The 24831-nt window shown below is 38.6% G+C and overlaps 1 protein-coding gene across 1 annotated transcript in view; it reads right to left on the bottom strand.

The window, feature by feature from the left end:
• otog (otogelin) overlaps nucleotides 1–24831 on the bottom strand; it is a 190090-nt gene that overhangs the window by 16169 nt on the left and 149090 nt on the right. The window contains exons 39-53 of the mRNA XM_069922075.1: nucleotides 20497–20601; nucleotides 14294–14480; nucleotides 13619–13839; nucleotides 11688–11826; nucleotides 10995–11186; nucleotides 10590–10802; nucleotides 9597–9701; nucleotides 8972–9076; nucleotides 6578–6679; nucleotides 5111–5209; nucleotides 4975–5015; nucleotides 4802–4877; nucleotides 3270–3448; nucleotides 2629–2733; nucleotides 135–254 (exon numbers count right to left, since the gene is read on the bottom strand). Of these exons, the coding sequence (XP_069778176.1) occupies nucleotides 135–254; nucleotides 2629–2733; nucleotides 3270–3448; nucleotides 4802–4877; nucleotides 4975–5015; nucleotides 5111–5209; nucleotides 6578–6679; nucleotides 8972–9076; nucleotides 9597–9701; nucleotides 10590–10802; nucleotides 10995–11186; nucleotides 11688–11826; nucleotides 13619–13839; nucleotides 14294–14480; nucleotides 20497–20601 (1989 nt within the window). The remainder of the gene's footprint in view (nucleotides 1–134; nucleotides 255–2628; nucleotides 2734–3269; nucleotides 3449–4801; nucleotides 4878–4974; nucleotides 5016–5110; nucleotides 5210–6577; nucleotides 6680–8971; nucleotides 9077–9596; nucleotides 9702–10589; nucleotides 10803–10994; nucleotides 11187–11687; nucleotides 11827–13618; nucleotides 13840–14293; nucleotides 14481–20496; nucleotides 20602–24831) is intronic.

Raw genomic sequence — 24831 nt, 5'->3', positions numbered from 1 at the left:
TTGTTTATTTTTAAATAATTTGATTTGGATCTGCAAATCTGCACTCTTCCAAACACTTTCTATTTCCTTTGCTAAATTGTCTACAATAAATCAAGAATAAAACCACAGAAATATTTGACATGTGATACACTGACCTTCAAACATGCTGTTTCATTGAAAGGTGGACAAGTGATGTTTGAGGTCATTAATATAGGTCCTGAAATAGTGTCAGTACAATCATGCCTGACACAATTGGACACCCAAGACGTTCCAGGCTGTTGGAAGAAGAAAATGTGATAAGGTACTGTTTTCATATCGGTGCTGTTTCTCAGAGTGTTTCTAAAATGTTCTCAATTGAGTAAAAGAAATGCGCAGTTTGTAAATTATGATGAGGTTGGGAATGAAATTTAACATGCTTGCATATTTTTGGTTTTCTTATTCAAAATTTGAAGTAAACTCCCACCAATCATATAGTTTTAGAGTATGAGCAGGCATAGCCTTCTAGACACACAGGTTGGTCATTCCAAAGCATAACAGATTTGTAAAGATGGTTGCAGGAATGAAATGGAAAATGCAGCTCTGCACATAAATCCTTAATAGAGGGGCCTGGAATCATAAAATGACATTAGTTGAAGTAATAAGACGAAATTAAGGAGTGAAACACAAAAGTCTGCAGATGCCGTGATTGTTGTAAAAACACAGAAATGCTGGAGGAACTCAGCGCATCTTGCGGCATCCATAGGAGGTAAAGATTTATTACTGACGTTTTGGGCCTAAGACCTTCTTCAAGGTATGATCAAAAGGCAGGCATCTGAATTAAAAAGGCTAGAGCGCAGGGAATGAGGGCAGCGGGAAGAGCACAGGCCAACAGACAAAAGGATAAGATTGGAGGGAGAAGAAAGGTGAGAGGAGATGGCTCTGTGAAGGCAGACCTGGGTGAAAGGAGGAATAAGGAAGGGGGGGGTGTCCAATGAAAACCAGAGAATTTGATGTTAATGACATCTGGTTGGAGGGGCCCAGATGGAATATGAGATGTTTTTCTTCCAATTTGCTGATGGTCTCTGTCTGGCAGTACATGAAACCATGGACAGAGATGTCTGCATGGAAATGAGGTAGGGAATTGAAATAGGTTGTCATTGGGAAATCCACACTATTACAGCAGGTAGAGCTAAGGTCCTGAATTAAGTCTTCATCCAGTTTCTCTGATGCAGAGACCACAATGGGAGCAGTGGATGCAGTAGATGATCCCTGCAGATTCACAACTGTTGCTTCACTTGAAAGGACTATTTGGGGCCACAATTGTTAGTGAGACAAGAGGTGTGGATGCAATTGTAGCACTTCCAACAGTCACAGAGGTAGGTGCCAAAGTGTCAATTGGTAGGAAATGATGAGTGGAAGAGGGAGTCACAGAGGGAGTGATTCCCCTGCAGTAGGTGTGTGGAGGGGGGGGGGGGCGTGAGGTGGAGGGGAGATGAATCTGGTAGTTAGATCATGAGAGAGGTGGCAGAAATGGTTGAGATGATATAATGGATGTGGAGACTGTGGGTTGGTAGGTGACAACAATAGGAAACCTGTCCTTGTTGCGCAGAGGGGAGAGGGCAGATATGTGGGTAATGGAGGATATAATAGTGAGTAATGAGGGTCAAGTTGATAGCAAAAGAGGGGAAGCCACATTGTTTTTGAAGCAGGAGGACATCTAGGATGACCTTGCATGGAAGACCTTGTCCTGGGAGCAGATGCAACAGAGACGGAGGAATTGCGAGAGAAGTGGAATCCTTACAGTGTGTGAAGAGGTGTTAATGAAATTAAAAGAACTGCCCTGGATTCCTTCATATTATTAAGGGAAACAAATTTGTATTTAGCATTGTTGCATTAATTGGTAAAATTGCTCAGGATTTTAAAAAATTAATCCTGTTGTACAATATCTTGAAAATATTGCACTCTGAAACATGCAATTTGAGTATTTTATACAACAAACTCATACTGGTGCTTAGCAGAATGACCTGAAGCTAGTTGTTTTGGACATCTTTAGTCAACTTCTGTGATCCTACATGAAGGGGAACTGCTTCTTTCACTTTATTGTTATAGATATCTCCAACTTCAGAAAATTGGAGCATTATTTATTTTGGGTATTAGTTAATTCCAAATGTATATTGCAGACAGTGATGGCTCAGTCCTCCATGTGGATGCATTTATAGCAGTGGTTGCTGAATGGTAATTAAGAACTGTAGTTTTCCTAACAACTAAGGCAAATATAAAAATTAAAACGTATAATTTCTTCATCAAGCAAGATAATGAATGGATGTAGAGCAAAACATTTGGTGATGCAAGTACAATGCAAACTATTTATGGTTGTGGACAAATTAAAATTCAACTGCTTCCAATTTCAGGCTTGTTTTTGTTGGAAGGCAAAAATGTAGATGCATCAAACATCTGGTCTGCTTCTAAGAATTTCAATGCATCAAAATCATTATTTCAGTGACTTCCTCTTCACTAAATAAAATTAAGTACTGTAGAAAATCAATAGAAAAACCTGTAAATTGGTCAGACAAGAGTTACAATAATTGATGTTTTGAGGCTTATGACTTCAAAAAACTATGCAAAACTTATCAACTTTTTATAACATGCTTTTCTAATGTTCTTTCTTACCTTGTGAATGATTGTAGTTTCATTTTCCAAGTTACTGATACAGGATACATTCTTGCAAAGACCACAACATGTTGTCAGGGCATTTGGTGGAACGTAAACCTGGTTCTGTGTAATTAATTGATGACATGTTAATGTGCCTCACATATAGCATGTTGGTAAATAATTTGAAATAAATTCCTGCAATGTTTTCAGTTGTATACTGTACAAATTTTGAGGTATTATAGAATTTGACTGGGTGATCCCTATGTATTATCCTTGTCAGCTGATAAAGGACCAGATTTTGTACTGCAATTTTTAAAGTACACGTGGCAGAAAAAAACCCCAGAAATTATTTGATAATTTCCACTCTATCAAACTTGGTGGCAACCATGCTGTTAATAAATTTAATCATTCAAATAACTCTTCTGTATCTCTCCTCCATTCACTGTATTTTTGGGGGAGGTTAATCTGGTTTTATTGGGAGGAGAATTTGCAGTCACTTATTTTTCCTTCTTTCAGTAGACTTCTATTTTGAGTAAATTGACATGGTTAACTGTAAAACAATTTTCCTACAAAATCCATCAGCTGTCTCTTTTATCTTGGCATCAAGGACTGAAACAGAATTAAACAGTGCTGAAACATATCTACTGATGAATTATTACCAATTCACACTGTGCTGAACAGTTGATCATGGTAACACGTAGTTGATAGAAGCCAGTTGTGTTGTCCAGATTGTGTGTACACTGTGTGGTATAGCACAGCCCACTTGCTGTGTGCTCCACAATAGCCTGTCCAGGGCGTAATATGCCTCTCTCTCCGTCAATGCACACTTGGTCATTTACTGTTCCAAAAGAAAACATGAAAAAGCTACAACAGTTTAAAAAAAAACATTATTCAATTAAGAATTTATTGCCTGTATCGCATTTGCATCGAAATGCAGAGCCAATAAATAACCAAATCGCCAACTCGGAGTTCATTCTGAAATTTTAAAGTATTCATTCCAAAAGACATGGAAAATGTTGGATGTAGGTTAAGACTGACATTGTGTACATTCCGCTGCTTCAAGATAACTGCTCCTTTAACATTTGAATTCATTATACCTTCCCTCATCCCCCTTTATGTTGTCTTTTCTTCCTCTATCTCCAACTTGTACCCTCCCTACAAACTGTCTCTCCTCTCCTGTTCTTTCCTCTTCCTACCCTTTGTGCCCTTCTTCAGCTCCACCATTCTCTTCCACCTTTTCACTTCTCCCAACTCATCCTCACTTCCTCCTCCTCTCTCCTATTTCCTTCCTTCTTGCTAATTTTTCCCTTTTCTTATTTGCTTTCCTTTGCCTTTCTCTCCCTACTTCTCTTTCCTCCTTTTCCACTTCCTTCCATTTTCCTCCTTTTCAATTTTTTTAAACCATTATTTGGAAGCAGCCTTTGGCCATTGTGACACTTTTGGCCCTCCTGCTATGTGAATGGAGGTGAGGACACTCTGTGCTATTGAGTTATCTCCACTGAATCCCAACCAGATAAGGTGCAGGGAACAGGCAAGCAAAGTTCAGCGCACTTTCCTTTTTGTGAACGGAGTGAAAAATCAGCAAGTAAGTACCCACAGAAGCAGGAGTAGGCTGATTACATCTTGAAGTCTGAACTTAAATAAGATCATGGCTGATCAAATCTTGTCTGCAACACCATGTTCCATGTTTCCCCCATAACATCAACTTTATTATAGTTCAATTATCTGTCAGTCTCTGGCCTTGCCAAATGTGTGCAACATTCAAATCTATGGATCTGAACCAGACTGACATGTGCGGAAACCACTCGGATCCACTGAAGCTGCTGTGGAATATTTCCTCTGTAGTAAAATTATTATAATGAGAAGGTCATCCAAATCTTAATGCAACTCAGATGTTGTGCATGAAATGAACACAACAGATGCAGGAAAAGACAACATGCCTCTGTTCTGCCATCCTACCCCAGAGCTTCTCCTGTGCCAGTTCCATGACCTTCAATTTCATAAATTCATCAATTTTTATTTGTGCATGATACCGACATTTTAGTTTTAAGAATTTCCTCTCCTCTCCAAATTTACCCAAATGCTTTTGAATGTGTCACTATCTTGCCTTCTTCACATGAAGATGCCTTTTAAGACTTGCACTTAATTGTCATGTGCAATTCGATGATCAAAATAATAGATGTGAGCTTACCACATTTGTATTCCGGGCATCCACATGAATTGGCTGCATTATTTCCAAGCTGTTGTTCTATTACTAACTCTTCTCCCTAAAACAGTCAAATGATAGAATGTTTATAATTCTCCAGAATTATAGAAAGAATAAAATATAACATGATATCAAAAAGATAGGGACATATTACTTACCAATTTGCACAGAGGTTCAGGAACTGTGGCACAAGCACATTCTATAAAATGAAATATACAAATTGAAGTCCAGTGACTTGAATTAATTGAAATCTTGCTGGAACTTTAGAAATTAACAAAACTAAAATCATCATACCACAAGCATGAAATGGGCAGCACTGATCTGGGCTCCATGCCTGGATTTCTTGCATTCCTGAAGGACAATGATATTTTGGACATCGATTGATTTCGCAAACTAGGAGAAATAAAACAAAGATAATTGAATTGCAGTTAAAGAGCTATACATCTCTTCTAGCTTTAACTTCTAAAGTTGTGTGTTATCTTGGAGCGCTGATTCAAGCATGGTAAAACACTAAGCAATTTAATTGTGACCTATCATAAACATGGTCTGTAAATTCAATTTTTTTTAAAAAAGTATTCATGAGAATCAAAACACACTTAAGCCATTTTAAATGCGGACATCACTACTGTGGAATGTGAAAGAGTGGGGGTTGGGGGCAGGGTGGGAGATAAAACTAACCTGATTTGAATGCATGCAAATCCCTTGTGCCAGTATAGATTTGTAACAGCCATTTTTACTTTATAATCAAGGGCTTGAAACTGAATAAATCAAAGGCCATCTAATGCCACCATAAAACATTGACCCTCCAATCAGGCCTTGCTTTATCCAAATTCAGACATCCCACAGTCAAACTAATCCTCGCTTAACTATTTGTTCTTGTCTACTGCCAGGTTTGCCAACTTAAAATATTCAGCATTTCCAACATTCAAAATATTCTCCTTTGACCATTTCAAATAAAAATCTACTAGTATCATGACTGTGCTTTTTCACTTGGCACCATATTTTCTGTCATTTAATTTTTTTCCCCACCTTCTTCTCTGACATCTTCCTTTTGTCTGCCCCACTTTACATCTTGAAACATATTTATTTTTTCCTCATACTTGCTGACATGCCATTGACAAATGAAGTCAAATTGGAAATTGAAGTTACTCTCCCTACAGATGTCCAGAATTTATAAGTCTTATCTCAGAATTCCAGTCCTGATGGTATTTTTTGCTCATCCTATTCTGCTACCACTGAGCTATGACCTGCCAGCTCCCCTCAGACACAAACTAAAATTCTTGCGCTTTAACTATTTTTCTCTCATTCCCTCATTATCCCTGAATGTCTTAGCCCTGCAACTTTAAAATAACTTGAACTCTTTTCCTGTTACGCTTGTCTTGTGTGTCCATCACTCCAGCCACAGCATAATGTCATAAAACTTGCAGTTAATAGTGCTACTCCATGCCTCTGTGCTCCAAAGAAGACAATCTCTTTGCTCTTTGTTAAAGAGCAGGATGTGGTTTCCAAAGTTAAGATGATGTCAGGTGAAATATGCTTCAGACCATCATCTCTGCCTCGATGGAAGAAAAGTAGTCTTTAAAATTATCCCATCCTCCTCTTTAGCAAGATTTCAAGTTAGTGAGCAGATGCAACACTGCCGACTTGGTGACAATGTTTTCAGAAATCAAACCACGCCCTGACTCCTGAAGTATGCTCCACTTCTTTGTTATTAACTAGTAATGACCGAGCTTCTATTGAATGGCAAAACATCATTCTCACCACATTGGTAGTCTGGGCAACACATCTCTGTGGTAATGTTGTCCACAGTAAGGATTTCTCCCTCCTGGCAGTTGGGAATTCGGTCAGAGCAAGCGCCGCACACTAAGTACAAGCAAAAAATCATGTGAAAACACAAAATGCTGGAGAAGCTCAGCAGGTCAAACTAAATCCTTTATGTAGCAAAGGCAAAGATACATAACTGATGTTTCAGGCTTGAGCCCTTCATCAAAGTATGAGAAAATGCCGGCAAGTGTCTGAACAAAAGAGTAGGAGGGGGTGCCAAGCCAAGAGATGATAGGTGGAGAAAGGAGGGAGGAGGCAGCAGCAGAAAGGGGGGGGGGGGAAGGGGGAATGGTAGAGCTGTGTGGGTAAAAGAACTGGAAGGACAGGAAGGGGCAGGGGAAAGAAAAGGCAGGTTTAATGGAAAGCAGTAAAGTCAATGTTAATGCCTGCTGGAAAATGTGTCGATCCTCCAATTTCCAGGTGGTCAGGGTCGGACAGTGCATAAGGCTATAGGCAGACATGTGAACGTGGGAGTGTAACCTTGAGTTGGTATGGTTGGCCACTGGGAAGTCGCTATGGTTGCGAAGGGAGTGGAGGTGCTGAGCGAAGTGATCTCCCAGTCTGCAACAGGTCTCTCCAATGTAGATAAGGCCACAAAGGATGCAACAGATGCAGTAGATAAGTCCTCTAGATGTACAAGTGAGTGTTGCTTCACATGAAAGGCCTGTTTGGGGCCCTGGGCCATGGTGAGGGAGGATGAAACATCAGGGGCATTTAAGAGACTCTTAGACAGGTACACGGATGAAAGGAAAATAGAGGGTTATGAGCTAGGAAGGGCCTGTACTATCATGTTCCAGGTTCTATTAATTTAAACACAAATGAATACAGATCAGGTTAACCCAATCTCTCCTTGTGACAGTTTTGGGAACCCCACCATCAGTTCAGTGACTTTTCTTTCCTAGGAGTCCGAAATTGTCCGTAATTTTTTTAACCATGGGTAATATGCAATTCTAACGAGATATTTTTTGCACCTGCACTCACAATCTCCTCCAACCATTTACCTTCTTAGCTGCTTTGCTGCTGTAATTGCACATTTGCTTTAATAATTGGTGTAGAAGAACATCCAGATCCCCTTTTCTATCAACTTTACCTGTTAAGATTTAAATGACACTATCTTTCAATTTTTCCTACAGAAAGTGGATAATTACATATTTAACCATGTTATATTCAACATCCTACATATTGGTCCATTTAGTCTGAATTGTGTTGAAATCTCTTAGCATTGTCTTCAGAACTCACAATCCCAATCAGTTTTATATCATTAACAAAATTAACAATATTACATCTGGTTCATTCATCCAAATTAATAAAACATTTGTGACTAACTGGGGACAAAGCACTGATCCCTATTGTACCTCACCTATCACCATTCCAAAGGTGACCCCTTTATATCTTCTCTCCACTTTCTGTCAACCAATTTTCAAATGTTATATATTTAATATATTATCCACAGTCACTCACATCTCCTGTGTGGGACCAGTAAAGACTTTCTAAAGGTCCAAATATACTCACCTCAATTTGTTCATTTTCCATAATGCTATTGACATTTTAGAGGTATCCAATATTTACAACACTAGACTAGATCACCTTTAAATCCATTCAAAATCATTTCCAGTGGATTTCAAATAAATTAATTAAAAAGGTGAGGTCATTGAAGATCTTTACTAAAACATGACTTTTAAAATGAAGGTAAAAAAGCACAAGCACATTTGGTATGAAGCTGACTTGGACCCATAACTTGCTACTGGCCTTGATGGCAAGTTCAGCCGGAGTTCAAATGTATCAGCATCTGTCCACCACTTCTGGATTGAGTGTACAGACTCACTGAAAAGTGGAAACTGAATGAATTGGTAATTGCCATTTAACTGCTGTCTTTCTGGGGTTCAACGTGCTCCATCCATGATACAAAAATACTTGTGCAACAACTAATTAGATGGTCCTTGAAACTTTTAGAGAATATTCGACGGTATAAAAATGCTATCTTGCCATCTTTTGGTAATTTTAAGTAAGAAGCTCAATTAAACAAAATTTGTCAAAAGTTCTAAGGAAGGGTCTCAGACCCAAAAATGCTGACTGGCTGCACTTTCCAAAGGCTAGGTTTTTGAGCATTTCTGTTCATCGACATTAAAACTTTAGCTCATCTCAAATTTGGGATGATTTCTGAGTGGCATTTTCTATTGAAATATTTTAGATATAAATTGGCCTTTGACAAAATACAAACTTTAAGACATTTATGAATAAGAAATTACGATGACAGAATGGACAGGAATAAACTTGCTGAATGAGCAGAGACAGTTATTTATTTGGATCAATATTTGCCGTGTTACTTACTACAGATGTACGCTAAGCAACAACTGCCATCAGCACGAGTATCAATCAAGGTCTGGTCCTCCCGACAAATCGGAATATCAGAGCCACACTTTTCTGGATCACATTCTGCAGAAAATTAATAGGCTGTCAACCAAAGTAGTCAATTGAAAAATATTAAGCTTTTATTTATATAAATATTACTCTGAAAGTATATGCCATCAATTAACTTTGATTTTTCTCTAACTTTATGGTCTTTCCCATCAATGTATTTTCACAGACTGGAGATGCTGCAGAATTATTTGATTTTTCTCCCCTTCTCTGTATGGAACTTCCTCACGTCTGTTCAATTTATATTCGCATTTGAAGAACCGCAGGCACGATGCTGTATAACTCCTACAGACCCAAGCCAGAGCAATAAAGGACAATTTCTAACTTAACAAGTTTTCCACATTTTACACTGACAAATAACTTGCACTTTATTAAATGTAATTCAAGATTTTTCATTATTAATAAAGCCTGAAATTAAAAGTTGTTAGTGACAATGCCTGTCCTTATGAAAGGCTGGAAATTTATAACAGCTTTTTGTTAGCTTGTAAGATCATTTCCTCAAAATTATCATTTATATTGTAGTAATATATGTCCTTACCGCAAAAATAGTCAGGGCAGCAGAAGTCTGGTTTATAAAGGGTAACGAGCCTCTCTCCATAAGCACACTGTGGGGCAAAACTCTCACAGACTGTTTGATTACAAGCTGAAATTAGAATAAACTGTTAATACATTAAATACTCGCCAGTATAATGCCACAAGTGTCACTCTATAATTAGAGTTAAATGAAAGTAAAGCATCTCTCAACTCATGAAGAAGGTTGAAAGGAATGCTAAAATATTTTTTTTTCCAGTAGATCATCAGATAATTAGTTATTATTAAACTTAAGAGTATATTTCAATTTTAAAACCCAGGTTAAAAGTCCAAGTTTGCAGTAATGCATTTTAGCACATGTACAGTCATTTATAGCTCCCTGACAATGGAAATGCAAGTCCATAGTGTAGTGAAGAAGGCACTCAGCAAGCTTGGCTTCATAGGCTGAGGCATCAAATAGAAGAGCTTGGATACAACATTGCAGGTGCACAAAACACTGGTCTGGCCACACTTGGTGTATTGTGGTACAGTTCTGGTCACAATGCTACAGGATGGAAGTGGTAGCATTTCAAAAAGTGCTGGAAGGGAAGAGACATTGGATAGGCTAGGTTTATTCTCACTAGAATGTAGGAGAATGAGGATTAATTAGTTGTTTATAAAAATGAGGGATATACATTTGGTAGATGGACTCCCCCCCCCCCCCTCCCTTGAGGGTCTAAATGTTTAAGATAAGAGGAGAAACATTTAAAGGGGATCTGAGGGAAGGTTTTTCACACAGGGTGGTTATATAGGCAGGGATGGAGGCAGTTACAGCATTTAAAAGCTATTTGCACAGGTACACAGATTGGAAAGGAGTAGAGGAATGTAGCCAAATGTGATCAGCGCAAATAAACTGTTCAACTCTATGCCATTCTTTGTCAACTGCCATTATTAAAACAGCAAAAAGTTAACATTTGTAAGGTAATGAGTCAGTTACTTCTGAACAGAATTTAAGACTTACCACATATTTTATCAGGACAGCACCTCTTATCACCAGCTAGACTGACTACGACTTCCCCAGAACGATGGCATATTGGTTCAGGAACAGCTGAACAGTTGTGGTCAACATTAACAATGGTCCCATTTTCCAGGCACTGATACATACAACATCCATCCACTGATGCGTTCCATGTCTCTCCGGCAGCATGTGGAAGTCCCCAACTGTCAGTGCAAGCTGAAAGGGATGAAATACATGGAATTAACTTCAAATATAAGAATCAAGAATAACAATTTGATGTGCCTGAAGCTTTGGACAGTCTATTTTGACCAGAATGGTAAATACACACTGTATTAATTTGGAATTAATAATGCATTATAAAATTTGGTGTTTAATTCTTCAAGGTTACAGTTTGGATCTGTGTCATACCACATTTTGCTTCGGGTATACATAGGGTGGAGTCAAGGCGATGGAGGACGTATCCCTCTGGACAGATGCATCCTTCACTCACAGTGGAACACAATGCATCTTCTGATGGCAAGAAAATTCTGTTCTGGCAGGTCTTTGCTTCACAAGTCAGTACACAAGCCTGGTATATCATGTTAGGAGGACATGTAAATGCTGAAAAAATATGAAAAAAAAACTAAATGCAATTCTAATTCCTTACTTTATTATAATAATTATGAACAGAGTGCCACTATTAACAAGATTATTTGGAGCATTTGCAAATTTGCTTGGCTTTTCCTTAATTTTCGAAGGACTAATGTAAAATTCACAAAATGCTCTAAATTTTTAAATGAGTCCATTTCTGTTTTTTAATATCTTAGCTCCTCTCATTCCCTCCATTTCTCTTTCTATATCAAATGTAACTATTCATTATTTTCTACTCTCTTTTTTATCCTTTTCTTTAATCACAGTTGAATACCAAGGCTCCAATATAGGACTTACCAATATCAATTTATAATGCAAGTAAGATGCAAGATTAAAGGTTGCAATTAATAACATTTATCACAAAATTCAGGCCTAATATTTTACCAAAATAATGCAGTCTCTCATCGCCATAATATATTTGCATGGCAATGTGGCAACCGCATGCCTGTTTACTTAAACAGTGCTACTTACAGCAATAATCTGGCTTCCTCCACTCAAGGCAAATATTGAACTTATTACACAGAGCCACATATGCACCCAGGGCCAAACAATGGTTGTGCACAAAGAATGAGTCACGGATCCAGAGTTCACAAAACTTTTCTGGAGAAACCTAGGATCAAAAATTAATTAAACTTTCATAATGTTTATTTGGATCTGTAGCAAGCTGTTAAATAATGGAGTGTGGGATGGATGAAGAGCATCTGAAACTATAAAGACACAATTTGGTTTCTGTAATTTTCTCCAATACACACGCATGCATAAACTAGATTGTCATGAGTGTGATGGTTCAGAAGGAAAAGGTATCAGGCAAATTTCACAATGACTTGAAAAATGAGAGGATAAAATGATTGAAAAAAGCAGTCTGAAATAATAGATTGTGAATAGAAAAATGAGAAACAATATGAAATGAATGAAAAATATTTAAATGAATTTCAGGAACAGAGACAACCAGAAATTCACTGGTACATAGTTTTTAAAGTGGTGAAACATTCAAACATTCACTGATAGGAATAATTTGAGATCATTAGATTTTGAGGCAAATAAATAATTTATATCAAACATTTAAAACACACAGTTTTAAATCTCAGCTGAATATTTCCATCCAATATTTGCAACAGCTTTTAGAAAGAATGGCAAGGCCTTGAAAATAGTGCAAAACATATTAATCGGAGTTGTACCAGGAAACAGGGTCTTCAGTTACATGAAGTGACTAGAGTCACCCAGGTATGGCTAAACAGTGGAATATGAATGAGGATGATTTGTACCCAAGTTGCAACATGACTGTGCATGTCAAGTTTAGTAGGCCACTTTGTCTATTTCCAGATGCTTAGATTTATATTTTCAATATCATTTGAGCAAAGTAACACCTGAGTAGATAGAGAAAGATTTTCTTTTATAGATAATTGTGCAGACAATAAGCAGAGAGAATGGTTAGCCGAATTAAAAGGATCTCTTCTCCTTTGACAATAGCACTGCATATCTATGTTTTCATAACATCAATCACTAGCCATACAACTGAAAAACAAAGAATGCACCTGTATTCACTGCACTTGATCATTCAAAGAAAACAACTGAGGATATTTCTTACCATGTTTCTATCAGTCACAAATGAATCTGGCTGAAACTTCGCATTTCTGCATGAGTAAACACAGGGCACACAAGATCACACTGCAGAGAATTAGGTGGAGATCGTTCATCAGAAGCGGATATGAGGAGATAAATGCAATGTTTTGATTGAGTACATGAAATAAAATGAAAAAGAATGAGGCAAGAATAATGAATGGTTTTAATTTAGAGATGTGTGGGTGAAGAAACATAGAATGACCGTAACAGTCATGTAACAAAATCAGCATTCAAGAAGCAAAAGATAATGTAAAAGCTAAGAACACAACAAAATGGGTGGGAAGATAGCTGCAGTCCAAAATTGCTTCCCCTTCTACTTCGACCCAAGGGTTAAAAGTCACTTGCACATGAAACCGGAATGGGGTTAGAAAAGGGGCACTGAAGTGGCTTGGTGTCAGAATCAAGGTGCTCATTGAAATGGTGCTTGATGAAGAAAAACAAAAAATACTATGTAGTTGATTAGGGGAGGTGAATGCAAATTTTCAAAACATAAAATCAAAACCTTGAAGAAGAATTCAATAAATGGTAATAGCATTTCCTCCTTCTATGTAAATAGATCTGATAATCTTGAGGAAAAATCTATCACCTGCAAAGCAGAGGCAAGATGAGGTTAGCAGGGCACAGTGGTGACAATGCATGTATTGGATTGGGTGATCTGACAAATGGAGAAATGAGTGCAATGCAAGGACAGGGAATCTCATGTCATTTCCATGTGGTGATGAATAGTGAATGAGGATTGACTTTTGGAAAATTTGGGACTAAATCTCTGAACTACTCACCTGTGAATGGCAGGGGGTAAAAGTCTCACTTTGAAGCATCATGAAGCACTCAGAGCAATTACTTGTTGAACAGTTAAACTCGAATCGGCGGCTCATTTTAATGCCAGTCTCTGTGCTGGGTACTGTCCAATCTTCAACAAAGATCATTGGGTCATCGTCTTTATCAAGAACATCACCATTTTTTAAAGTTAAGTCATTTATTGGGTTTCCATCACAGTAGCCTACAAACATGAAAGAAAATATATGCTCAACAGTCAATGAATTAAATGATCCTGTCAAACAGTACATTTCACATAGCAGGGGTAATAAATTCAGAATATTAGATTTTAAAGTTGAAATTTGAAAAAGGTGGTGTTTTATTTGAAGTCAATTATTTTTTTAAACTGTAGTCTTTTAATACTGCCTATTCAATATTATTTCTGAAAATTAAAACTCCTTCATTTCCATATGGCCCAGCTGTGGTGTTCTTGCTCCTAACTCTTGCTTCAACCCCTAACGGTTTCAGGCAAGGTTCCAGAATTTTAAATGGTTGTTTTTCTACATCCCTGAATGCATTTCCCTGTAAATATCTTGAACATATTGTAACCAATCTTTAAAAACACACTGAGGTATTCCTGGTATCAGAATCGACTTAAAAACATTTTAAACAATGGAATGTAACCACCGTTTACATACCACATAGCCCCAAAGTAGCTCGCTTTTTAGTGGGTGTCCCAGTGTCGATAACCATAACTCTTGTGCTATGAAACCACTGTATGCTTATACCAGCTGGAGTCAGGATTGTGTACATGTTCCCCGTATCTATTATCTCAAAATCAAATCTTCGGAATGGAATGTAGCCCAATTTTGAATTAATGTTTAACTGCAACAAGCAAAAAAAAGCATGTTTAAATCCAATTCAATGAAAACTGAAAATCACAGATGTTAATGTTTTATTGTAGTTATTCATTTAAAAATTGATTGAAATACATAAGGTGATTCACTGCAAATAACTTGTCTAATAACATTGGACAATAAAGTACTTTCTTCCTGAATGCTTTTGGGTGTATTTAATGAATTTTGAGCGGTGATCACAAAAAACGATCGTAAAAATTTCCAATATACCATTTTTTAGATATCATCTATTTTTGTGATTTCCAGTCATATTTTGTCTTCGGGTATATTTCCCACAAAGCAAGTGGTTTTGGTCAGTCCAACCATGCCTGGGCATGCCCTCAGTACAGGTGCTATGCAAATACTGTCTTAGGCCTAGGCATGCTCAATCAGGAGAAATGCAGACAGGCTTAAAGCAGCTCACATATAGACAGCACCAAACTACATCCATCTGATTTCCTATCAAGTACCATATTTTAGATAGAACCTATCGAGCTGAGAGTCGAAGGAGGAGAAGCTCGGAGAGAGTGACGTGGAGGTAAGCAGTTAAATACAAGGGCTTACTGGGGCTTGGGCCTACTCAAGTCGGGCTGGGAGTCTGAGGAGGCAGCAGCTGGAGTTTGAGCTGTGAGTCAGAGGAGCAGGAGCTTGGAGAGAGTGACTGGGTTAATTGGTCAAGGTTAATTGGTCAAGGGGCCAGTAAAAGGAGTAAAAGGGGAGGGAGCGGCCAGCGAGGAGCGGCGCACTGAGTGAGTGGGGCACTGAAGGAGTGGGATTTCCAGCCTTTGGCTCAACAGGCTTAGGCAAAAGCAGGCGAGGAGAAAGGTAAGTGCCATTATTTTAGCTCAGTCATGCCTATGGGGTTAGTGTTTTGTACTGGATGTCAGATGTGGGAACTATGGGTGAGTCCCACCCTCCCAAATAGCCACATCTGCATCAGGTGCACCGAGATGCAGTTCCTTAAGGACCGAGTTGGGGAACTGGAGCTGCAACTTGAGGATCTACGGCTGGTAAGGGAGAGTGAGGAGTTGATGGATTCAACTTTCAGGGACATAGTTACCCCAAGACCAGATGTGTCAGGTAAGTGGGTAACTGTCAGGGGAGGGAAGAAAAATACCAGGAAAATGGAGAGCACACCTGTGAATATCCATCTCAGTAACAGGTATATTTTGTTGGATGCTGTTGAGGGAGATGACCTGACAGAAGCTGGCAGCAGTGACCAGGTTGCTGGCACTGAGCCTGGCATGGTGGACCAAAAGGTAAAGAGGAATGCAGTGGTCATTGGGGACTCCATTGTCAGAAATACAGACAGGAGATTCTGTGAGCCAGATAGGTATGCCCGCATGGTGTGCTGCCTCCCTGGTGCAAGGGTGCAGGATATCTCAAATCGGGTCCAGGGTATTCTAAAAGGGGAAGGCGAACAGCCTGATGTCTTGGTACATGTGGGTACCAATAACATAGATAAAAAGAAGCAGGAAGTACTGAAAAAGGATTACAGAGAGCTAGGACAGAAACTAAGAAATAGGACAGCCAGGGTGGTGATCTCTGGTTTGCTACCTGTGCCAAGTGCAACTGAGGACAAAAATGGAAGGTTAAGAAAAATGAATGTGTGGCTGAGGGGCTGATGTAAAGGACAGGGTTGTGGCTTCTTGGATCATTGGGATCTCTTTTGGGGAAGGCATGACCTCTACAAGAAGGATGGGTTACACCTAAACCCAAAAGGGGTCAATATATTGGCAGCTAGGTTTGGTACAGCCGTTGGGTGCGGTTTAAACTAATTTGGCAGGGGGGTGGGAACCTGTATGATAGGGTAAAGGACAGAAAAGATAAAACAGGAAAAGTTAGTTTAGGCAGAGAAAGTAAAAAATCAGAAAGAGCAAGGAGGGTGAAAAAAGCAAATCTGAAGGTTTTATATCTTAATGCAAGAAGCATTCGGAACAAGGTAGATGAATTAGCTGTGGAAATTGAGATAAACAAATATGATTTGATTGGGATTACAGAAACATGGCTGCAAGGTGGGCAAGCCTGGGAACTTAACATCCCAGGTATATGATATTTAGGAGGGATCGGCAAGAAAGAAAAGGGGGTGGGGTAGTATTTATGGTGAGAGAAGGGACCGACACGATTGACAGAAAGGATATCAACTCGGAAGATGCGGAATCTATATGGGTAGAACTGAGGAATAGCAAGGGGCGGAAAACGTTAGTGGGGGTGGTATATAGGCCTCCAAATAGTAGTGTAGAGGTGAGGGAAGGCATTAAAAGAGAAATTAGAAAAGCATGCAATAAGGGAACAGCTGTCATCATGGGAGACTTTAATTTACATATAGATTGGACTAGCCAAATTAGTAAAAATACTGAGGAGGAGGAATTCCTTGAATGTTTACGAGACGGTTATCTAGACCAATATGTCGAGGAACCAACTCGGGAGCAGGCCATTTTAGATTGGGTATTATGCAATGATAAGGAGCTAATCTACAATCTTGTTGTACGAAGCCCTTTGGGTAGGAGCGATCACAATATGATCGAATTCTCACTCGACATGGAGAGTGATGAAATTAAAACCGAGACTAAGGTCCTGAATTTAAATAAAGGGAACTATGATGGTATGAGACGGGAGTTGAGTAAGATTGATTGGGTGGTGTTTATGGGGGAGTTGACTGTGGATAGACAATGGAAAGCATTCACAGATCTAATGGAGAAATTTCAAAAATCGTTTATACCAGTTTGGCATAAAAATAAACCAAAAAAGGTGACTCAACCGTGGATAACAAAGGAAATTAGAGACAGCATTAGGTCCAAAGAGAGAGCATATCAATTTGCCAAAAAAAGTACCACAACTGAAGACTGGGAGCAGTTCAAGATGCACCAAAGGAGGACAAACGGATTAATCAAGAGAACAAAAATAAATTACAAAAGTAAGCTTGCGGCAAATATAAAAACCGACTGCAAAAGCTTTTATAAATATGTCAAGAGGAAAAGATTGGTGAAATCCAGAGTAGGTCCTTTGCAGTCAGAATCAGGGGAATATATAATGGGGAATAAGGAAATGGCAGATCAATTAAATTCTTACTTTAGTTCTGTTTTTACAAGAGAAGATACAAATAACCTCCCATGGATGTTGGGAAACATAGAGACTTATGCAAGGGAGGAACTGAAAGAAATCAGTATCGCTAAGGACATGGTCTTGGGGAAATTGATGGGATTGAAGGCAGATAAATCGCAAGGGCCTGATAATCTACATCCTAGGGTACTTAAGGAAGTGGCCATTCAGATAGCAGATGCTTTAAGAATTATTTTCCAGAACTCGATAGACTCAGGATCAGTACCCATGGATTGGAGGGTAGTTAATGTTACCCCACTATTTAAAAAGGGGGGGTAGAGAAAAGGCGGGGAATTATAGGCCGATGAGCCTTACATCAGTAGTGGGCAAAATGATGGAATCCATTATTAAGGATGTAATAGCAGAGCATATGACTAGCAGAGAAGGGATCGGACAGAGTCAACATGGATTTACAAAAGGTAAATCGTGCTTGACAAATCTTTGAGATGGTGACAGGTAAAATAGATGGGGGAGAGCCAGTGGATGTGGTGTACCTGGACTTCCAAAAGGCCTTCAATAAAGTCCCGCATAAACGACTGGCTTACAAAATCAAGGCTCATGGGATTGGGGGCAAAGTATTGATGTGGACTGAGAACTGGCTGGCAGATAGAAGACAGAGAGTTGGGATAAATGGCTCGTTTTCTGAGTGGCAGGCGGTGACCAGTGGGGTGCCACAGGGATCTGTACTGGGACCCCAGCTGTTCACAATTTACATTAATGATCTGGATGAGGGGATTGGATGTAATATCTCCAAATTTGCAGATGACACTAAGCTAGGAGGGGTTGTGTGCACAGAAGAGGGGGTCAGGAAGCTCCAGTGTGATTTGGATAAATTGAGGGACTGGGCAGATCCATGGCAAATGCACTACAATGTGGATAAATGTGAGGTTATCCACTTTGGTAATACAAACCAGAGGGCAGATTATTATTTGAATGGCAATAGATTAAGACATGGGGAAGTGAAGAGAGTCCTAGGGGTACTTGTACACCAGTCTCTGAAGGCGAGCATGCCAGTACAGCAGGCGGTTAAAAAAGCAAATGGTATGTTGGCCTTCATATCAAGAGGGTTTGAGTATAGGAACAAGGATACCTTACTGCAGATGTACAGGGCCTTTGTGAGACCCCACCTGGAGTATTGTGTGCAGTTTTGGTCACCTTATCTAAGGAAGGATGTTCTTGCAATGGAGGGAGTGCAGAGGTGATTCACCAGGCTGATACCTGGAATGGCAGGAATGACTTATGAGGAAAGATTGCGCAAATTGGGAATTGTACTTGCTGGAGTTTAGAAGATTGAGAGGGGATCTCTTAGAGACATATAAAATTCTGGCAGGACTGGACAGAATGGATGCAGATGGGATGTTTCCAATGATGGGAAAATCCAGAACCCAGGGCCATGGTTTGAGGATAATAGGCAAACCATTTAGGACTGAGATGAGGAGGAATTTCTTTACCCAGAGGGTGGTGAATCTGTGGAATTCATTGCCACATAGGGCAGTAGAGGCAGGTTCATTAAATATATTTAAGAGGGAATTAGATATATTTCTTCAGTATAAGGGTATTAAAGGTTATGGAGAGAAGGCGGGGACGGGGTACTGAACTTTAAGATCAGCCATGATCTCGATGAATGGCGGAGCAAGCTCGAAGGGTCGAATGACCTACTCCTGCTCCTATCTTCTATGTTTCTATGTTTGTCATTTCCTGGGAATTCACATATATAACATATTCAATTTGATGAGGTAATTTAAAAAGTACATGGGTTTTTGACTTTAATGACAGAGGCACCGAGTAAGCATATAAAGAAGTCATATCAATTATATAAATTATAGGCTAGGTTTCAGCCAGATATGTCAATTCTAAGCATGTTAAGATCTTGAAGAAGGTTTAAAAATCTAGAACGCCAGTAACAAAGAGAGTAAAGAAATGGGATTACATATTACTTTCTTAACCAAAGAAGCTTAAGGAAACATTGAACTGAAGTTTCAAAATTAGGATTCCTTTGATGGAAATTGTTTCTACTGGACAGAAGACTAGAGGACGCAATTTAAATTAATTGGCAAAAAAAATCTAGTGGGGAAAAAGAGAAATGTTTTATGCATTGAATTGTTATGACCCAGGATTCACATCTTGAAAATGTATTGAGACCAAAGTTAATAATTTTTTTAAAAATAAGGGGGAGGGTGACATTTTATAGAACTTTGATAAAAGCTGGAGCACTGGCTAATTGGATAACCATATGTGCAATAAAGAGATGTACTTGTATTTCAGGGAGCCTTTATTTGTAACTTTAGCATTTGCGAAACAAGTCCAGATATAGCAAATGTAAATTTCTGAGCACCATAAATAGTTATTTTTCTTTTCCAAAATAATAAGCATAGCAGAAAAAAAATTCCTTTATTAAATAATAACCACCTTTAGTGCACATCTCACACCTTTCATGTTGTTTAAATCTAGTACTTCATTAATAACAGTAAAATGAAAAAATATTAGTTGGGGGAAAGAATAAAAAGATCATCAGAAAATTGGCAGCTATTTGAAAGCAGGGAAGATGAGGAGGATGAAAGACACAAAATGTCACTGATACAATATCAAATTTCTACAAATATTTATCTTCATGTACAGCAGAAATAAATTGTACATCTCAGTTTAATGTAACTATTTTCTCAATAATGAAATTTTTACTGCATCAATTAAAGAATAACTTTATTCATGTTGACATTTTTTAATATTTATGAATCAAACTAGTACTAGATCAGTACATCCCAGTTAATACCATATAACCTAAGGTTAATATTAATGTTTATTCGCATGATCCACAACTCCACAATTGTATTAACTGGAAGAATAATGAAGAAATTCAGAAGAATTAATAACAATTTGTTAATTGTGATGGGGAAAGAACTTACTCTTCTCTTTTCCTGGTCAATAATGACAACAGTTGGTCCATGAGTTATATTGAGTTTTGTCATACAGAGGTAGGTGGAGTTCACCTGGGATTGCATTGTTGTGGTCTGATGAAAACAAATACATTGTGATTAGCCACAGTCCTTTACTAAACAAACCTGTATTGCATGTTATGACATAATAACTCCTTTTAAATAATCAATCAATGATTATTCTCTTGATAGTTCAGGTTTCTATATCAAAGATTCATGGAGGTCCATGTCCAAGATGGTGGTGCCTATGTTGGACAGACAAGTCAACTGGGGGTTGTGGGTGCTGTGGAGGTAGCTGATTAGCCTGGGGCATCAGAGGAGAATACCCTCCTCTCCCCCACCCCCACCACCATTAATGAGGAGAAGAAGTCTTGGATAGCATCCAAATGGGGTAGGAAACCACTGCAATAGACCAGGCTCTAGCTTGTGGATCAGCAGAAGACCTCACATCACACTGCAGGTGACCAGTTTCTGGGGACCAGGTAAAAGGATTGGGACAAGCAGGATTCCCAAAGGGCCTCAGATGCTGACAGCTTCCCAAGTGCTTTAAGGGTTCATAGCCAGGGCTGGGGAGAGAGAGATGGGTTCACTGCTGCACTGGACAGAAGGTCACGTGGCTACGAAGGTTATTGGGGACAGGAAGTGGTGTCATCAGAGGATGCAGTGGGAGCCACACACACTTGATGTCTTGATAGTGGCACTGGACTAGTAGTGCTTTTCTGCGTGCCTTTACAGGACAAACAAAGGAAAAAACATATTTGTGTATTTTGTGTTAGGATGGATATTTGAGCACTGAGCTTATAACTAAGAAACATACAAATTTTACATGATTTAGGGTTCATGCTCAATTTTAAAGTTATGGTAATTTTATATACTTATTTTCTTAGTAACAAATGTAACATCTTGATCAATCTTAGAATGACATGTTAATGCACACATCTTCAAGAATGAACATAAAGGCATTTCATATCAAGCCTTTATTGTTTTTAAAAATGTTCTCTTATAAATCTCAATTTTTCCTACTCAAATGCCAAGGGTTTGACAAAACTCCAACATTGAAACCTTTCTTTAATCCAAAGCTGAAGTATCAGATCAAATAATTTTCGAATTTTAGACAGTCTTCAATTCAAATCTAGAGATACAAACAACTGTGTTTTTTTTATGTTTAAGTTACTCATGTTGTTAATAACTTAACAATAAAATCACCTCTTACAAAATTTTAATTGTGGAAGATAGCAAACTGCAAGTTGTTGCCCAATCAGGTATGGATACAACTTTGAAGGAATCTTTTTTTATTAACTTGGTCAGTTATCTATCCAACACACACAATAAAAAAACAATCAGCACGTTTTAATTTTCTCCCAAACAAGCTTCAGAGAAAGTTGACACCAAACAAACTACTGCATATTTCATTCAAAGATAACAAGTTATTCCCATAAGGTGACCCCAAAAAGCACTCACAATTTTGCAAATCGGAAATGATAATAAATTCCTGTCTAACATTCAAGACCTATCCTGCAGCTATTTCTTGGCTCTATGAGAGAGGCAAAAGACACTAACCACTTGTTTTCACTAAAATGCGTCAGATTTTATAGATCAGGTTCCCAGTTTAACAAAAAAAAATTCAGTTGCTTAAAGCTTTCATTTGATTCTTTCTGCAAGAGCTGGGAAGTGAAACTACAATAATTTGCTGTAAATTGTATGATCCCATTTAACAAATTATTTAAAAAAGATGTGTTTTACCAAGATGAATTAAAGAGAGGATGTAGTAGCAGATAGTTTAAACAAAATATGAGCCAAGTATTATAAACTGTATGAATGTATATGACTTACAGACTTTACATTTTTCTCATGGCAGATATCAAACATCCTGCCTTTTTCCACAAATATTATTAATGGGAGCATGTTAATAATCAGGACCCCCTTCTAACAGTTTTGATACATTATATCTATGTAGCATTGATATTTAATAACAGGCAATTAAGGACTAATTTGTGCATTGGACCAGGTGTTCTTAACAAGTAAACACATAGTTAACAAAACGTTGATTGGATTGGCTCAGTTAAGGACACACAAGGACCCAATATCTTTCAAAAAATCTGTGAACTAAAGTTTGTGAGCAAGAATATTTATTCAGCCATTTTCTAGAAACTCAACCAACCATTTTTTTTTAAATCACAAATTCCCCTTACATGGATAAGGCCATTATAATTCTAAGTGCATTTCTCTTTGGAACAATGTAACCTACTTTGTCCTCTCATAAACCAGCTATTCATAATTACTCATTAGCATCTTCTTCCCCGACATCACCAACTCCACCTCAAGCTTCCCCTCCTCACTAAAACCCACCAATTTCCTCCCTTCAAATGTTCCCGACTCTCACTCCCCAGTTCATGACCTTCACCTGAATTATTGCTATCCATCAATCTTGCAAACTTTCCCCAAATTATCTTTGGATACAGTGCTTTCCAGGCCATTTTGGAGGGCAGTGGGCCTGACCCGCATATAGAGTTGACCTGTGACCACAGCAAATTTCCTTCAACTGAGGGCAATTAAAAACCTGTTCACGTTTTTTTATTACAGTCCATATGATTCATGATCAACATCACAGTGCTAAATAGTTAAATTCCCAAATTATCAAAGAGGAAACACTGAACTCTTGTTTCTCATCTCCAGGGCCATTGTGTGACAATGGCTTTATTGAGCCAACTTCTACCAAACCTTACCAGGAACATATTGCTCCCAACTCAGGAGCTTAACCGATATGCAAATTTATCTTTTTCCACCCATGCTTCTCATATTTATTTAACCCTGAACTACACTATATAGCCCAATTTTAATTTCTAGAGGAACAGTATGGTGGGGTGATCATATAACAGATTTTTCTTCAAGCATTTTTTTGGACCTCCGTAGTGCAACAACCAACAGCATATAAAACTCTCCAGAAAGACTTGCTCAAGATGTAAAACACAAACGTTTGCAGACATTGGCTGAAGTAACCCCTTGAAGGGTTTGATGAAGAACTCAATACTGAAATGTTGCTTATGTATTTTTATCTTTGCTATATAAAGTACACCGTTTGACCTGCTGAGTTTCTCCAGCATAATGTTTTTACTCGCTCAAGATATTCCTGAAAACACATTGCTTTCAACTGTCTCAATATCTGCTTCCTCGATTCATTTTTGGAAACAATGGTTGCAGAAGTACCACATGCAAAAGTCATGGAATAAAACAGAGGGAAACAGACCCTTCATTCCATCTGATCCACAGAGACAAAGGTGCCACCTGAGCGAGTCCCGTTTGCCTGTATTAGGTCAATATCCCTCCAAATCTTTCCTATTTACATACCTATCCAAATGTCTTTTAAACTTTGTAATAGCACCCACCTCAACCATTTCCTGTGTAGCTTGTTCCCAATGCCCAGCACCAGATGACAAGCATGCCCATCAAATCTCCTTTAAATTTTCCCCCCCTCACTTCAAAGGATAGTTTATGGTTCCTGTTTTCTTTTCCACCCGAGTCCAATTTTCATTATTTGGGTTTCAGTTAAATATTGACTGCAGGCACCAAATCAGGCAACCTCATGCAGCTTATTCACTAAAGAAGTGAGCGCATTGCTCAGGTATGGGTAGGATTCAATACTGTGCAGGTGTGGCTGGAGCAGGCTTGGCACGCACCTCAATGTAATAAAACCTCAAATTGTTTCAGATCTGGTTCAAGTGTCCAAGAGACCCACTGGTGCAATGGAACAGCTGTCTCAGTTCCAGTGACCCGGGTTCAGTCCTGACCTCCAGTGCTGTGTGGAGCTTGCATGTTCTCCCTGTGGCTGTGTTGATTACCCCTAGGTTCTCTAGTTTCGTCCCAAGCCTTAAAGACATGTGAGATTAGAGTTGAATTGGCTACTGTAAATTGCTCCTCGTGTGCAGGTAATAGAATCTGGGAGGGGGGTGACTGGCAGGGGTCCTGAAGGAAGAATAAAATTGGATTACTCAAGGATTGATATTGGTAATGCTTGATTTATTGGGCCAAAATGCCTGGCTTCATGCTGCATTATTCTCAGTCATAGATCACAGTTGTCTTGTTGATTGCATTTCACCACATCAAGGCAAAATACCACTTCCCCCAGAATGAAATGACACAAAGTTTGATTTATTCTCCTAAAAAACTTATTGTTGGGGGGTAATACTGAAGCTCCAAAGACTTTTAACAGACATTATCAATCACAAATTTCTCTTTGTTCCAAGTAAAAGCAATGGATTTTAAGCATTAAAATGTACTGATATTAATGAAGTTAAATGCAGTAGA

The sequence above is a fragment of the Narcine bancroftii genome, chromosome 1 (assembly GCF_036971445.1).
Source record: "Narcine bancroftii isolate sNarBan1 chromosome 1, sNarBan1.hap1, whole genome shotgun sequence".
Lineage (NCBI taxonomy): Eukaryota > Metazoa > Chordata > Chondrichthyes > Torpediniformes > Narcinidae > Narcine > Narcine bancroftii.
The sequence above is the reverse complement of the archived record's forward strand: the minus strand, read 5'-3'. Positions and strand labels throughout refer to the sequence as shown.